The 15,750-nt window shown below is 37.8% G+C and overlaps 2 protein-coding genes across 4 annotated transcripts; both read right to left on the bottom strand.

Moving 5' to 3' along the window:
• Positions 1 to 1,557: 1,557 nt before the first annotated feature.
• Positions 1,558 to 5,534, bottom strand: LOC134805481 (uncharacterized). Of its 2 annotated transcripts, XM_063778776.1 has the most exons (5): positions 5,334 to 5,534; positions 4,810 to 4,872; positions 4,669 to 4,728; positions 2,382 to 2,478; positions 1,558 to 2,033 (listed from the first exon to the last, which is right to left on the bottom strand). In XM_063778776.1, exons 1-5 carry the CDS (start codon positions 5,411 to 5,413, stop codon positions 1,779 to 1,781), a joined length of 555 nt encoding a protein of 184 aa, XP_063634846.1. In that variant the 5' UTR covers positions 5,414 to 5,534; the 3' UTR covers positions 1,558 to 1,778. The 2 variants fall into 2 exon arrangements, with proteins under 2 accessions (XP_063634846.1, XP_063634847.1); XM_063778777.1 differs by having other exon boundaries at positions 1,558 to 2,478.
• Positions 5,535 to 11,662: 6,128 nt separating this feature from the next.
• On the bottom strand, positions 11,663 to 15,487 carry LOC134805482 (uncharacterized). 2 transcript variants are annotated; one of them, XM_063778779.1, is made up of 3 exons: positions 15,357 to 15,487; positions 13,760 to 14,804; positions 11,663 to 11,945 (listed from the first exon to the last, which is right to left on the bottom strand). In XM_063778779.1, the coding sequence occupies exons 1-2, from the start codon at positions 15,463 to 15,465 to the stop codon at positions 13,765 to 13,767; spliced, it is 1,149 nt and encodes a 382-aa protein (XP_063634849.1). In that variant the 5' UTR covers positions 15,466 to 15,487; the 3' UTR covers positions 11,663 to 11,945; positions 13,760 to 13,764. The 2 variants fall into 2 exon arrangements, with proteins under 2 accessions (XP_063634849.1, XP_063634848.1); XM_063778778.1 differs by lacking the exon at positions 11,663 to 11,945 and having other exon boundaries at positions 13,184 to 14,804.
• Positions 15,488 to 15,750: the final 263 nt, after the last annotated feature.

The following is a 15,750-nucleotide window of genomic DNA, read 5'->3' as shown; positions in this document are numbered from 1 at the left end:
TAAGTATGCTAATTTACATAATGCAAGATTGTACTACTCTGCTTATGCAGCAGGATATTTATCATCCCTTGTGCAGGCGGCGTTCAATTACTTTATTATGTCATGAACAGAAAAATAATTTGAACCTCCTTTTCTCACAAGGGTTGTTATTATAGCAAAGGGCCAAATAGTGTGCTTCTCCTGTATGTGGGTATACATATATGTATAGCAAATATAAATTTTGTATGTATAAAGATTAAAACTCATGATTAACCAAAAATCACAATAACGCATAAACTGAATAGAGATATGTCACTTATACATACAAGAGTTTCACTTTTAAATCCCTTGCTGTAACTAGAAGATGTTTTTTTTTTTTTTTTGCAGTGGCACTTTTTATTATTAGGTACCTATACAAAACCCTTATTGAAAATAAAATCCACAGAGGTACTGACGGTACTGTGCATCCAACGTCGGTATTATTTAAGAAAAAACTTTCCAAAGGATATGAACACAAAGCTTGAAAATAAGGTATTCGATGTAGGTTTGTTAGTTACCTTTCGACCCTCAGAGCGAAAATAGAAGCCCCGCGATAGGGGCTTCGTCAACTTTAAGGCGGACATGATACTAGAGTAACTCTTTAATGGCCCATGGCGTACCAAACATAGGTAGTATTTCTGATGATCATGGCCTCTTATTGTAGCATATTTTCGACATTATAGCCCCTTTCTGAACCAGTTTGAAAATTAGGGGGTCTTGTATCACGGCAGCACAGTACCAGAAATTATGGAAATGCACGGAAAATATCAGGTCATATACCTTACTACCATTATCATTGTAATTAGACTAAGCTTACTTAATGCAAAAACACAGATGGTTTAGCATAACATATGACGGCACAGAGCGCATCTTTTTAAGAACACCGAAGTTAATTGGCAGTTCTATTCTGTAATAGGAACCTTACAGTCCCCTCCGGAAGACAATAAAACTGAGGCCTATAAATAGCCATTCACTTTTACATTTATTAATGACCTGTTCCGTGCTTATGACGAATCGATTCACTGTAAATAAATAAAATAAAAATCGCTTACTTACGCGACGGCTGCGCTGCACTCGCGATGTGAATCGATCAGGTGTCAGCTATTCCAAATACGTTGACGAACACGAGCTATCCGTCAAATCCTTTAAATTATTTATATCAAACATCGAACGGTAACACCGTTTTTAAAGAATACTTTAAATTAGTACTTACAAAAAATTCTAAGAATCTAAGGATTTCTAAGAATTTTTTGTAGTGAACCGAACGTTCCGACAAACAGAACGCCAATGAAGGCAAGCTCCGTGGCATCTAGCCACGGTGCCTGGTGGTGGATGGAGGGGAGTAAAACGGCAAACGTAACTTGAAGGTGGGGGTAGGTATGAGGGTAGGTGTCAGCCAATTGTGAACCGCTACGTCATCTGTCAACAGTAACGCTCTCTCTCAAATATTAAATAGGCTTCAAATAACGGTACTGAAGCTTAATAACCGATTATTTCCATACAAAAAATAACTGATTTACATTCCCTATTTGGCACCAAGGTAGACTATTAGGAGTTTATAGAGGGAACAATCTAAAAAATGAAAATTATTGATAATTTGATGAAGAAAAACATATATACTTATCGATAATAGATGACTAATTTTCATTTATGGTATCAATCGATCAGGTTTGTCTTTAGGATCAAAAGTCTATATGGGATCCATTGCATTAAAGGAATACAAAAGTCAGAAATGATAGTCAAAGTCCGACAGTCGTACTTCACTCGCGAAACGCCCCGAACAAAACGATATGTGACCGTGACGTCAAGGTCACAAAGAGTCCATCTTGAAGTATGAACAAAACAAGAAAATTGCGATTTTGTCGGTGAAATATTGCGTTTATGTATATAGTTTCCATACAATCTTTTATTGGATAAAATGCGAGGAATCGAATCGAATGGTAACTAACTGCGACAATTCTTCGACCGACGGTTTTGTCAGGAAGCTCTTCTTCCACATTGAACGATATTTGTAACTGAAAATAAAATATATTGTATGTGTTAGCATTTACAATTTGTCACATCATGTACAGTCGACGTCAAAGATATGTACCTATTGCAGCATACTCCTTTGTAATAAGGTGAAAAATGTATACATATATTTGACGTCGACTGTACATATAAAGCACCGGTGGTAAAGAACCAACGAGAGAAATAAAAGTAAGACCCTGTATAATGACTACGAATCGTGTGATAAATCAATTTACGATGGAATTCTGGCACACGAAGTTGAAACAATGTTATTCTAGCTAGGTAGTTAGTACAAAAGGTAAAATTGTTCTCTGCTCTACAATCAATAAGCATAATTAGCATGAATCACCTACCTCATGGGTATCTTCTTCCTCTAATATACTAGGAACCCGATAAGTGTCATCCACCTGTGCAATGCGTGGGTTCAAAATGTTTGAGCCGGTCGCCTCACTGTCAAAACCAAAATTAAATAAATGTATGATGTTTTACAGCACATATGGACTTTACCGCACTAGTGCGATAATGCACACACACATTACGTAACTATGTCAAATATTTAAAGGGCTAGTAGTAGTAGTAGTAAACTCTTTATTGTACAAAAAGACATATTAAAAATAACATACAATTAGCAAGAAGTACAAAGGCGAACTTATCCCTTTGAGGGATCTCTTCCAGTTAACCTATAGGGCTATATGTACTGTAAAACGTTGTACGATACATGTGAGAATAGGTAATACGCAACTCATGTCAACTATTTTTCGCACTATTTTTTATCATCAAGTGATGATGAACAATAACAGCCACATTTTGCCTCTCATTAAGCATCCGGACAAATCTGTCGGTCGAAGAATTGTAGCAGCCAGTCATTTCTTTACAACATCACTCAATTTATAAATTAGTCCATTACTATTTCATAAATTGATCATGGACCCGCAAAACGCAGCATTCCAGAAATGCAGTTATTTCGAAAAGTGAGACAGACTAATTTCAAAATTTTTATGTAGGTACCTATATTATAACAAGTGATGACAATGGAGAAAACTACTTGAAAGTAAATAAACCATTGTGCTGGTTACAGGTACAGTCGGCGTCAAATACTTTGTAGCAACAAAGTAGCCAAATAGTAACATCTAGCAAGTAACATAATAAAATTGCGGTTTATGACGTAAGTATTAAAAAAACTGCTTACTAGATCTCGTTCAAACCAATTTTCGGTGGAAGTTTGCATGGTAATGTACATCATATATATTTTTTTTTGTTTTATCATTCTCTTATTTTATAAGTTAAAGGACACACATTTTACCACTTTGGAGGTGGTCTCTCGCGCAAACTATTGAGTTTAGAAAAAAATGATATCAAAAACCTCAATATATTTTTTGAAGACCTATCCATAAATACCCCACACGTATGGGATTGATGCAAAAAAAAATGTTGAGTTTCAGTTATAAGTATGGGGAACCCCCAAAATGTATTGTTTTTTTCTATTTTTGTTGGAAAATCCAAGTTTCAACAGTACCTATAGTTCTTATAGTTTCAGAAAAAAGTGGCTGTATATACGGACGGACAGACAGACAGACATGACGAATCCTTAAGGGTTCCGTTTTTTGCCATTTGGCTACAGAACCCTAAAAATGCTCTATCACAGGTAAATGAGAAATTGAAAATGGAAATAATTGCCCAAGATTATTAGTTTTATTAAAATAAAAAATCGGTCAACACGCTCAAGAAAAGGAAATCATTTACTATTGTGTAGGGTAGGTATAATATAAAATAACTACCAGTTCATTAAAAAATACGTAAAAGAATAACGAAAGTACGGACAATCGGTAAATCCCGGGATTTTAATTTCCGGGACTTACTCAGGCAACCCTATTACATTCTATCAGTGTACATTTTTAGGGTTCCGTACCCAAAGGGTAAAAACGGGACCCTATTACTAAGACTTCGCTGTCCGTCCGTCCGTCTGTCCGTCTGTCATCAGGCTGTATCTCATGAACCGTGGTAGCTAGACAGTTTAAAATTTCACAGATGATTGAATTTCTATCGCCGCTATAACAACAAATACTAAAAACAGAATAAAATAAATAGTTATGCAACAAACGTGATTTTTGCCGTTTTTTGCATAATGGTACGGAACCCTGCGTGTGCGAATCCAACTTGCACTTGGCCGGTTTTTTTAAATTAAGTACCTCTTGGAGAATATCAAATAACTGATGAGGGCAATGTATTTCGTACGATATTATTGATTGGCGACATTTTATTTAGTTTTCGGCGAACATTTGCTAAGTAGGTAGTACTAATACTACTAATAGCCATCTAGGAAAATAAGTACAAAATATGTCCAAATAATTGAGAATATCAATTCAATTCATAAAAAGATATAAGCATCTGCACTGATAGGAAAACAGTAGGTATCTAAATCTAACTAAGGTCTTTTCGTACGCCGCCGCTGTGAGTACTTGAGTAGGTAGGTATTTGTGGCGTTATCTATGAAAAGGGACCTTATTGTCGATGGCGCTTCCGCCATTATTAACGATGCTCTGATATAAATACCACGCCGTGCGACGCAGTGCGTCGTAAGCGCCATAGACAATAAGGTCCCTTTTCATAGATAATGCCACAATTAGAATTAGAACTTACTCGTTACTTTGAATGTCAGTGGTTGATGAAATCGGAGATTCCATTTCCATATTTTGCAGTCTGTAAATAAAGATAAATTGTAGTAGTGTATTGTGTTACGTAGGTAGGGCTAAAAAGCACAAGTCAAATAATTATACTCACTCGATGTAGTCTAAAGATATAGTATCATGTTCGGCTGTGAAATTATCCAATTTTCTTCTTTTCCTAGAAAGACAAAAAAGTAAAAAGTTTAGACGCATGACAAATCACGAGCTGAGGTTCGAACCCTCGATAGGTGGATGGATTGCTAAAAGAACGCTTTATGCGTCTAATTGTGTGCGTTACATGTATCACTGTGTGCTCGTATTTGTAGGAAGGCCCACTACACCGCAACCGCGTAACTACGACCAACTACGACTCACGGAGACGCACACATAGACGGCAATGTTTTCTGTCTTTGCCGTGCAAGGCAACGGCGCTAGTGCCGCGTGGTGTAAACTTCGTCGCGAATCGCGATATCCTTTTAAGCCATTTAGATGATGACAATGTTTACCGGTAGATGGAGCGATTATTAATTTTTAGAATGTTTCAAGTTATATGGATTACTAATTAGTACGATCAAGTATATATTAAATTAAGTAATAATTACGTATTTCACTGTGTAATAAATATACATTTTTATTTACGTTAGTTCCATTGTTTGTTGGAATCTTCCGAGTTGTCTTTTTCGAGATGTCTTCTTTTTATTCAATTGCTTGTTACCCATTATAACTTAAAGGTTTTGGTGCACACGGTATATCACTAGGACACACAACACAGCACAGTTTTTATAAGTAAATCTTATATTTGTTTTGGGGACACCTAGTACAGGTCCGTCTGGCACGAGCGCTCAGCCATCACTGTCTCATTTCGAAAGACGGACGGAGATAGAGCATGCAGGCCGGAGTCGGTATTTTGTTACGATAGAATTAGTTGATGTTTATTTATTTTAAAAATATTGCCTCTAATTATCGTTTTTCTAAAGCTGTCAAATTACTGTTATACTTATGATTGATTTTTCTCCTTTTTTTGTTTCATAGTGTCACATAGTAAAGAAACGAGTAAAGTTGGAGTAAAAATTCGAATTGGAGGTTACTTTGGGAATAAATTGTATCGAGCGAAGTGTTATGAATCGTGTATCGAAAGCTGTGTTATTAAAGATAATATAATCAAGAATTATATTTATTTTTCCCACGTCTACAAATATCACCGTTTCTTAGAAAAATAGGATAATTATTGGGGTATTTTTACATTTCTGGCTCAGGGAACGGCCTTAAACTAACCGCTACGACAACGTGTGCACCAGCCGGCTCCGTTCCTATTGATCACTGCGATATTAGTATGTTTGGTAAAACCAATTTATTAAACTTAGTTCATCAAAATATCCAAGGATTTACCTGTAAGGAACACGAAATTGATTTGTTTATACAGTACTCGAATATTGACATCCTCTGTATAACTGAGCACTGGCTTAAAGGTCATGAATTTATGTTTAATTTCAATAATCATAGTATAGTATGTTCATTTTTTAGGAGATCTTGCAATCGCGGCGGGTCATTGATAATGGTTAAACATAATTTAAAAAGTAAGGAGCGTAGAGACATTGTTGACATGTCTGTGGAACGCCTTATAGAACTTTCTTGTGTTGAATTGGAATTTGGAACAATTTATAATTATATGCGTGTACAGGCCCCCGTCGGCAGACTATAACTTATTCGAATCAGTCATAGATGAAGTACTTAGTAGTGTTTTTAGAAGTCACAAAAATATAATTGTATGTGGTGATTTTAATACTAATTTGCTAGAAAATTCGCCATTATGTGGAAGGTTACTAAATACTTTTAAATCCTTCAATTTAGTCAATTTATTTTGTGAGCCCACTCGAATCACAGCAACCAGTGCACTTTAGTAATAATGATGCGATTAGTAAATCTGTTATTAACAACCTAAGTTCTGACCACTGTGGACTAAAAGCTTCTTTCAGCGGGAAAACTGAAGAAATTCCTCATGTGCAGGCCGATTTCCGAAAGTCGCCTAGGTTTATTCAATCGTAATATTACTAAACAATTATGTTGTCTTTCATGTACCCAGGAAGACCCTGACTGTTTGAGTTCCGAGTTGTTTAATTGTATTAAAAAGGAATTTGATGCCTGTTTCATTCAGAAAAAGGTGCAAAGCAAGGCCAAGACTAAATTTAGCGACTGGGCTACACCGGATATTCACGAGAAAAGACGCCGACTCTATGACTTATATGATTTAAAGGCAACTGATAAAAGACCGGAATTTCTGGAGTACGTTAAGAATTTTTCTAAAACTTTTAAGATGTTGTGTGTCGCTGCTAAAGCCGATTATTTGTCGAACAAGATCCTAAATTCCAGCGATAAAGTCAAAACTGTATGGCAAGTAATCAGCAATGAAACTGGAAAACGTAAACTGAAGGATCCGCACTACAACCTACGAATTGCTGACACTTTAGTAAGTTCCGACCGTGAAGTGGCAGATCATTTTGAGCGGTTTTTCTCGAATATCCCGGTAGAAACGACAAGATCTCTTAATTCATCGCCAGACGTCGCTGAAGAAATTTTGAAGACAAATGTGGCAGAATGTACAGAAATCTTCAAATTTTCGTATGTCACTCCGAACATAGTTCTTAAGACTTTTAGGTCTTTAAATTTAAAGAAAACTGAAGATCTTTGGGGCCTGTCAGTCAAAGTATTAGATTCCATTATTGAGTCAATTACACCATACTTAGCTGAGATTTTCAACAGATGCATTGATGCCGGAATTTTTCCAGATATTATGAAACATAGCAAAATTATCCCGCTGTTTAAATCATGAACGAGAACAGATCCCACGAACTTTAGACCGATTTCAATACTACCGGCATTAAGCAAAGTGTTCGAGAAACTTATTCTGAATCAACTATTGTCACATTTCAACAGAAACAAACTGCTTGATAGCAATCAATTTGGTTTTACCAAAGGTCGATCAACTACTGACGCCGGTGCGGTACTTCTAAAACACATCTTTGATGCCTGGGAAAAAGCTCAAGATGCTGTTGGAATTTTCTGTGATCTGTCAAAGGCATTTGATTGCGTTGATCACGAAAATTTAAAGAGAAAATTAAGCCGCTATGGGATACAAGCTAGTGCCCTTGACCTGGTCTCATCGTACCTTTCGGATAGAACTCAGCGAGTAGTTATTAATGGAACTCAATCGGCGGGGTCCCCGGTAGCCCTCGGAGTGCCTCAAGGTTCAATTCTTGGTCCCTTCCTGTTTTTGGTATACATTAATGACTTACCAAAAGTTGTGCAAGATAGACATGATATAGTGTTATTTGCAGATGACACTTCCCTTATATTTAAAGTGGACAGAAAGGAAAATAGCTTCGAAAGCATTAATGACGCGCTATCTACCATAGTAAACGGGTTGTGATTCGTGCATGTTCGTCTCGGCTGTATTATTAGTATTATTACGAGAGGGTTGACTCCAGTTGTTTCTAGTTGGGGCTAGAGTACGAGCAACGGGGTGGCTTACACCGCTCATTGGTTGAGGATTATTTTGCTGTTGCTGGTGAACTTGAGTTCTCTGCGGAATCCTAAATCCTGTGGACATATTCGAGCGAGGTAACGCTCGGAGCATTTGCTGGGTCCTAGATGGGCCAGCTTGCTGCGGGTTAGTATTAGGGGGTCTAAACTGATAGGCGTTATTATTAGGTTGATGCTGCGAATGCTGCTGTTGCGGCTGTTGGTAGTTAATTGGATAAGAATTAGAATTCGGTGATAAGTTCTGCTTCTTATTAGAAAAGTAAGGTTTCTGCGCAATTTCGTAGTTTTTATTTTTATTTTGCAAATACATGACGTTAAGTTCTTTTTGTGCGAATTCAAGGGCTTGTTCCATCGAGTCAGGTTTCATACATCTCATACGAGATCCAAGAGGTTCAGAAAGACCTCTCAGGTACGTTTCTAAACCAAGTTTTTTATACAACTCTCTTTTTGCTATTATAGTGGTCTCTACAGTTTCGTGCAATTGCACATAAGTTACTATCGTACAAAGCATGTGCTGACATTTCTCGTAAAACACCTTGCGTCATCATAGATAAATCTGTGTATAATGCCGTTTCATCTCTACGATCGGAAAAATTATTTAATAGAGAATCTCTAATCCCTGCCCAGGTACTAGGAATTCCGTTATTTGTAAGGGTTCGCGCTGCGGAACCCATGGTTTTATTTAAGAGTCCATTTAAGACCGACAAATTATTTAATTCGTTCCCAGCCTCTGCTCTCACATATCTGGCAATTATCTGATCACATATATTTATAAATCTAACTAAAACATTAGGATTTCCATCGAATTCTGGAACTACCTTAAGGGCTTTAAAAATATCATTAAAATCATTGTTTGCCATTTCGTCTTCTTCAATAATACTATCTAAATTTCTAAATAAATCAATGCGCTCGATGCGCCGAAACCTACTACTCCTATCCCTAGATTGGGCGGAAAGTGGGCGAAAAATTTTGGAAAAGGGGGAAATACACAGGAATGCAACCAAACCCTATGTGTACTCACCACCACATTTCACGTTTTCTTCTCTCTATTCAAGCGCCAAGTAGATCTCCTCGTCTGTGCTGCTCAGGTTCTTTGTAGAGTCGATGCACACGTAGATTCGTGCTCAGGACGGGATATCGATGCTAGATTTCGCGCACCGAATCGACTCGACTCACGACTGCGCCAATTATATAGGGAGGCAGCAGTGGAGGAGATAAATTATAAGAATGCGTCGAATAAAAGAGATTTAATTAAAATATAAAGATTACATTTATAGCTTAATCTAACGCGTTGTCCTAAGACCCGATGTTAGGTGTCAAAAAGGCCCAGAGTGAGCTTGCACTTCCGTTTTATTAACACGATTGGACCAATTGCCCAATATCGATGATGCGCGGCGCGGGCGCGGGGTGGCTGCAACGTAACGTGGTGACGTGGGCGCATACGCCGGCGTGATGCAGTGCAGGTGACGCGACGCTGTGACGTATATCGATGACGTAGCCGTGCCATGGTGCAGTGTGCGAGGTGCGTGCCTAACACGTGTAATAACTTCAGTCCAACGAAGCATATTGAGCTCATTTAAATGCAGCCTTTGTGTATCGTCTTCCGGCACGCGTCAACAATCCAGGCTATACAATATAGCAGGCCAAATTGCGATTTCGTAAACACATCCTTAAGAATCAGCATCTTTGATTATCAGAGTACACCGGTGAGAGGTCTCCATTTTGCTTTATAGTCCTTTTTCTAGACTCGATATCTGTTTTTTATTTTGGCATCGGCGTACATTACCGAGCCCAAGTACTTACAATGCTGTAGATATTTTTTATATGATGTCTCATTTATGGAGGTCGTGCAGGTTTGTTTATTGACAAAAATGTTAAAACCAAATATGGGTGCATGTTTACATACCACTCTAAATACATGTGCCTGGAGTAAAACTTGTACAAGCTGACTGAAAAAAAATTACAGTTTTGATGGTTTGGATATTCATTATCAATCATTTCGTTCTTAATAAGTACATGAATATTTGCATAACAGGTAGTTTTACTGGAGGTGGTGGTTTAATATTTAAAGAAGGATAAATAATTTAAGGTTAAACAAACTTACCTGAAGTGAAGTTTGACCATAATTATACGAGACGTTACATCCGAAAAGATTTATTGTCACTCTGTAGTTCACTCTCAATGTATCAGGCATTGCACATTAGTTTAAAGCTAGAAAATAGAATAAAAAGTACTAAAATGACTACCTTCCCCCACTCCTGCCTCACCGTCACCCGGTTCTTGCGCCCGAGTTCGTGTCATTGTTTCAGAGATACTTAAGTGCCATTTTGCGACAGTTTTGGGTATCATTTTTTGAGCCTCGGAGAAAAAAATTGCAGGGCAGGGCGGGTGATAAATCTTTTCGGATGTAACGTCTCGTATAATTATGGTCAAACTTCACTTCAGGTAAGTTTGTTTAACCTTAAATTATACTACGACGTTACATCCTCAAGATTTATTGTCACTCTGTAGATGTTTAGCGCCGAGCAAAAACTGGCACTTAAGGGAAAGTAGCAAGACCGAATAAAATAAATGTATATGTGTAATCAAATTTGTATTTTCGAATTTAGCATTAATTCGTTAAATTACATACAGTGCCTATTATAGTAAACTAATACTAGGTATTTACTAATCAACGACTTGTACTACAGTATCATTGTCCCCATTACATACAGCCTCTGCAAAAATGTTGCTATCTTCTTCAATTACCGGCCTATTATAAAACTTTGCGAATACCAGAGAATTCTTTGACCAGCCAGCTGACTTTTTGATAAGGTCTACAGATACCCCTTTTCGACTGGCTGCTGATGTAGACGCATGACGACAACTGTAGGCTGAAAAAACTGAAGTATCTATTCCGCTTGCTGCCAATACAGACTTTATCCAACGGCTAATGGTTGAAGGGCTCGCGTTGTGGACTGGACTTTTTGTTGTTAAAATCAACTTGTCTGTTTTGGTTAAATGTCTAAATTGAGTGGTCTTTTCCATATATGCAATTAGGCATTTAGCGGGACATAACTCGACCTTATGAGGAAAAAATGGAATAATTAGCCGGGGCATAGATCTACCCGGAGCTGAAGTTTTAATTAGGTCATTAATTACAATTTCAATATTCTTTTCATTTACCTTGATATTGGATAAGCTAATAAGGGCTAGCGTCTGCATACGTTGTCCTGTAGACAACGCAAGAAGAGCTACCAACTTTTTTGTAATTCTTTCTAAAGGCAAGTCCTCATTAGGATGCCAATTACAGACTTGGTCTAAAACTAGATTAGGGTCCCAGGTTGACTGATATTTTGGTAACGCAGGTTTTGTTTTAAAAACACCTTTTATGAACCTAGCGACCCTTTCATCATTACTGAACTTTTTGCCCAATATCAAAGAAAGTGCAGAACGAACTGTATTTAAAGTGGAGTAACTTGCACCGGCGTTATATTCAGCCGTAAAAAACGCAAGAATATCAGGAATATTGGTGGAGTAGATACTTATGTTATTTTTTGAACAAAACGTCCACCACTTTTTGTATCCACTATTATACTGATTTAAAGAGTTTTTTGATAAAGATGATATTAAAATATCAATTGTGTCTAGATTTAGATTTTGTCTTCTAAATGCTTCCCGGATAATAGTGATGCCACCAGGGAAAGGCGACTCCAGAGAGGGTGTCTCTTCCTGAAAGGAGAAAGAAGCAACTCAGGCTCGGGATTGAAATATATCGGTTTATGTTTGGAGAGCTTCATGAAAATTGGGTACCAGGGTTGACTGGGCCAGTCCGGAACGACCATTACACCTGTAGCTTTTTCATTTATGATTTTCCTCAGACTTTTGAGAATAAGCGAGAAAGGCGGAAAAGCATAAAAGAAAAAGTTAGCCCAGTTTTGCGTAAATGCGTCAATATCAAATGCCTCAGGGTCGCGTTTCCATGAAATGTACTTGAGGCATTTATTATTTAATCTGGACGCAAATAGGTCAATTTCAGGAAATCCAAAGTAACGTGTAATTTTTTGAAATGCTAAGGGAGATAAACTCCATTCGGTATCAATATTGCGATGACGAGATTCTTCGTCTGCCTCAACGTTGTCTTTGGATTTAATGTATGACGCATATATGTATAACTGGCGGGACTCGCACCACTGCCATATCTTACGAGTAATATTATTTAGATGAATATACTGTACTCCGCCAAATTTGTTTATGTATGATATGGCAGTGGTATTGTCAATGCGTAGTAATATTTCTACGTTGTTAAGATTCCGAGCAAAACATTTTAATCCATTAAAAGCTGCAAGCAGCTCGAGAAAATTTATGTGTCTTTTAGCCTCCTGTGGGCTCCAAAAACCTCCGGTTCTTTCACCGTTACAATATGCTCCCCAGCCTGTCAAGGATGCGTCTGAGAAAATTTCTAAAATAAATTTGCCTTCTCGGATTTGGTTATATGAAGTTAAAATTTTATTTTTCCACCATATAAAGTCAGGATTAAGGTGAGCCCCAATACTAATAAGGCTATCATAGTTGTCTCCCGATTTTTGTAAAGCAAGAAATTTTTCACGCTCTAAGGGTTTGGTGTAAACCCACCCATAAGCAATCGCTGGACAGGCTGAGCATAATTGACCTAAAAGCTTGGCGAAATCACGTATAGTGATTGATTTTTTATTGTGGATATATTTGAGGCAGTCTACAATTTTTTGTCTTTTCTTATTTGGTAAGCCTAGACGCATATTAACAGAGTCTAACTCAAAACCGAGATAAGTCTGAACTTGACTAGGTATTAATTTACTCTTAGTCTGGTTTATTACAAAACCTAGATTTTTTAGTATATTAACGGTTTCCGTAGCGCAAGTTAGGCATTCATCATAAGTACCGCCTAAACATATAATATCATCTAGGTAAATAGCTAGCACGTAGCCTTTGCTTCTTAGAACCGCCGTCACTGGTTTGAGTAACTTGGTAAATATATATGGCGCCAAGGAGAGGCCGAAAGGTAAACACTGAAATTCAAAGGTATTTCCCTGAAATTTGAACCTCAGAAACTTTTTGCTCTTAGTATTAATTGGGATCAAAAAATATGCGTCTTTTAGGTCTATGGTGGACATAAAACAGTTTTTTGTCATAAGCTTTGTCACCGTTCGCACATCTTCCATTTTAAAATGTTGATGTGCAATGTGTTTATTTAGGTTTTTAAGATTAAGTATGAAACGATTAGAGCCATCTGGTTTTGGAGTAAGAAAGATACTAGATAAAAACTGTCCAGGTATATCTTTACACTCTATCAACGCGCCTAAGTCCTTTAATTTATTAATCTCGCAATTGATTTGCTCAATTTCTAGAAAGCTAAAATTGTTATTTGCTGGAAACACATTTTGCATGACTGGGCTATTGAAAGGTATGACTAGTCCTTTCACATAGCTCAAAACTACCTGATCGTCAGTAATATTACACCATTCATTATAGAAATATTTCAGTCTACCCGCATGGGGTACATTTACCTCTATTAGGCTTTTGGGGTCTTGTTGGGCGGCTTGCGCGTCGATTGGGCTTGACGATCGGGAACTGGCGGACGGTACCGGTATTGCTGGTGAGGGTAGCGCGGTCTCGGCCCACCCTGTCTGGGTGCTCGTTGAAAATGTTGAAATTGGTATTGGTAGTATGTTCGGGGTGGGCCCCTCCAGTTTCCCTGGTTGGGATATTTCCTAGACGTAGACGCGATAGCGTTGACCTCTTTACGCTTCACTTGCAGCCCTGATGTTTCCGCTGTTTTTGTGGCTTTTATTTTTTCCCCTAGGTTTTCACCAAACAGGTAGGTATCCCTTTTTACGTCCGATATAATGTTGACAAACTTTTTGTCAAGAGTTGTGGTTATGAGTTTTCTTCTCCTAGTGGTCTGATCGTGATGAAGGTCTAGGAAAATCTGGCTAGCTTCAGAAAGTTTCTTTAGTATTTCGACTTTATCTAAGTTTTCTTTGATTACCGCTGAAGCTAGATTTGTGAGCTCAGAAATGCCTAGGCCCAGTTGGTTTTGCTCTTTTTCTAATAATTTGTCACGATATCTGACTGATTCGTTAAGCACCGATATAATCTCAGGATTTAAAATAGGAGCTTTGGCCAAACGAAAGTTATCCGGTATCAGGTGCTTTTCAGGCAGTTTTTGCTTTGCATCTTTCACTAGGCCATCAACGAGTACCCGGCCCCAACGTTTAGAGATTTCATCAGGTATTTTTGGCCCATATATTTCTTCTTTTCCCTTCGGGTCCCCGAGGGCCTCTAATATATCAGACGGCAATGTTTGTGATGTATCGGTCTCGGTGGTGATACCGGGATCAGCCGATACCGTTTCATTGACGTTACTGGGTACGCCGGCATTAAGAGCTGGGTCCGCTATCGGTGTAGGTTGCATGATCACCGATTTAGGCGTTGTATCAGGAATCGAGTGTTCCGAATCAGACCACGGTATTAGGGGCACTTCGTCTTCATTACCTGGATTGTGAGGGTAATCGTACGGTTCTGGGTAGTACCCATCATAATTATTGTATTCTGTAAAGACGATAAAAAACAATTTTTAAGTCTCTGAACATAGGCTCGCTATGCCGCTGGACTAGTGTTTTTAAGTCACTGGGTATAGGCTCGCTATATCGCTGGACTGAAACTTTTGAGTCACTGGGCATAGGCACGCTATGACGCGGGACTGCTAGTTGGCATATCTAGGCTTAAAATGGCTCGAGTAACCTTTTAATACTTTTAACAAGTTTATGTTATGACATTAAACTATTTATTATCTAATGTCCATGTTATACGATGAAAATCTTTCGTTTACAGAACCATTACTACCTAAAATGTAATTTTTAATAAAGTAAACAACGAACATTGATAATCCGGTAACAGTACAAAGGACATAAAAAAAAGAATCTTTGTTTATATAGATTCGTTCGAGTTTGAATCGAAGCATTAAGTTTTTCTCCGATTTAAGAGGGTAGATTCAATTTATTACGCATTCCACAGTATTTTGTCGTAGTGACAATTAATGCATGATAGTTTGAATTCATTAGGTACTTACTATTGTTCTATTTAAACAAAAAAGACACTAACCTTCGTCTGTTGCCGAGTCTGATGATGAACAACGGTTGAGTCGATCTTCTAATCGCCTAATCTTTTCTTTTAAATGACGATTTTTATCCTTACGTTTACGTTTTCCCATTATAACTGCTTTGTGCGATCCAAAGAAAAGGATACGATATTTCGGAATGACTAAGTTACGTAACACGATGTTGCAATGCCCGCACAAAGAAAGAGAATGACACGAACTCGGGCGCAAGAACCGGGTGACGGTGAGGCAGGAGTGGGGGAAGGTAGTCATTTTAGTACTTTTTATTCTATTTTCTAGCTTTAAACTAATGTGCAATGCCTGATACATTGAGAGTGAACTACAGAGTGACAATAAATCTTGAGGATGTAACGTCGTAGTATAATTAATGGGTTTTAC

Source organism: Cydia splendana, unplaced genomic scaffold, assembly GCF_910591565.1.
Source record: "Cydia splendana unplaced genomic scaffold, ilCydSple1.2 scaffold_119_ctg1, whole genome shotgun sequence".
NCBI lineage: Eukaryota > Metazoa > Arthropoda > Insecta > Lepidoptera > Tortricidae > Cydia > Cydia splendana.
This window is presented reverse-complemented; position numbering and strand designations above follow the sequence as displayed.

What these genes read in the sequence shown, in the direction of transcription:
- LOC134805481 (XM_063778776.1), bottom strand. Translation starts at nt 5,413, where the DNA reads ATGGGTAACAAGCAATTGAATAAAAAGAAGACATCTCGAAAAAGACAA. An exon ending in CAACAAACAATGGAACTAAC is followed by an intron (nt 4,873 to 5,333) that starts GTAAATAAAAAT and finishes TTGTCTTTCTAG; the next exon opens with GAAAAGAAGAAAATTGGATA. An exon ending in ACTGACATTCAAAGTAACGA is followed by an intron (nt 2,479 to 4,668) that starts GTAAGTTCTAAT and finishes TGGTTTTGACAG; the next exon opens with TGAGGCGACCGGCTCAAACA.
- LOC134805482 (XM_063778779.1), bottom strand. Translation starts at nt 15,465, where the DNA reads ATGGGAAAACGTAAACGTAAGGATAAAAATCGTCATTTAAAAGAAAAG. An exon ending in AGACTCGGCAACAGACGAAG is followed by an intron (nt 14,805 to 15,356) that starts GTTAGTGTCTTT and finishes TCGTCTTTACAG; the next exon opens with AATACAATAATTATGATGGG.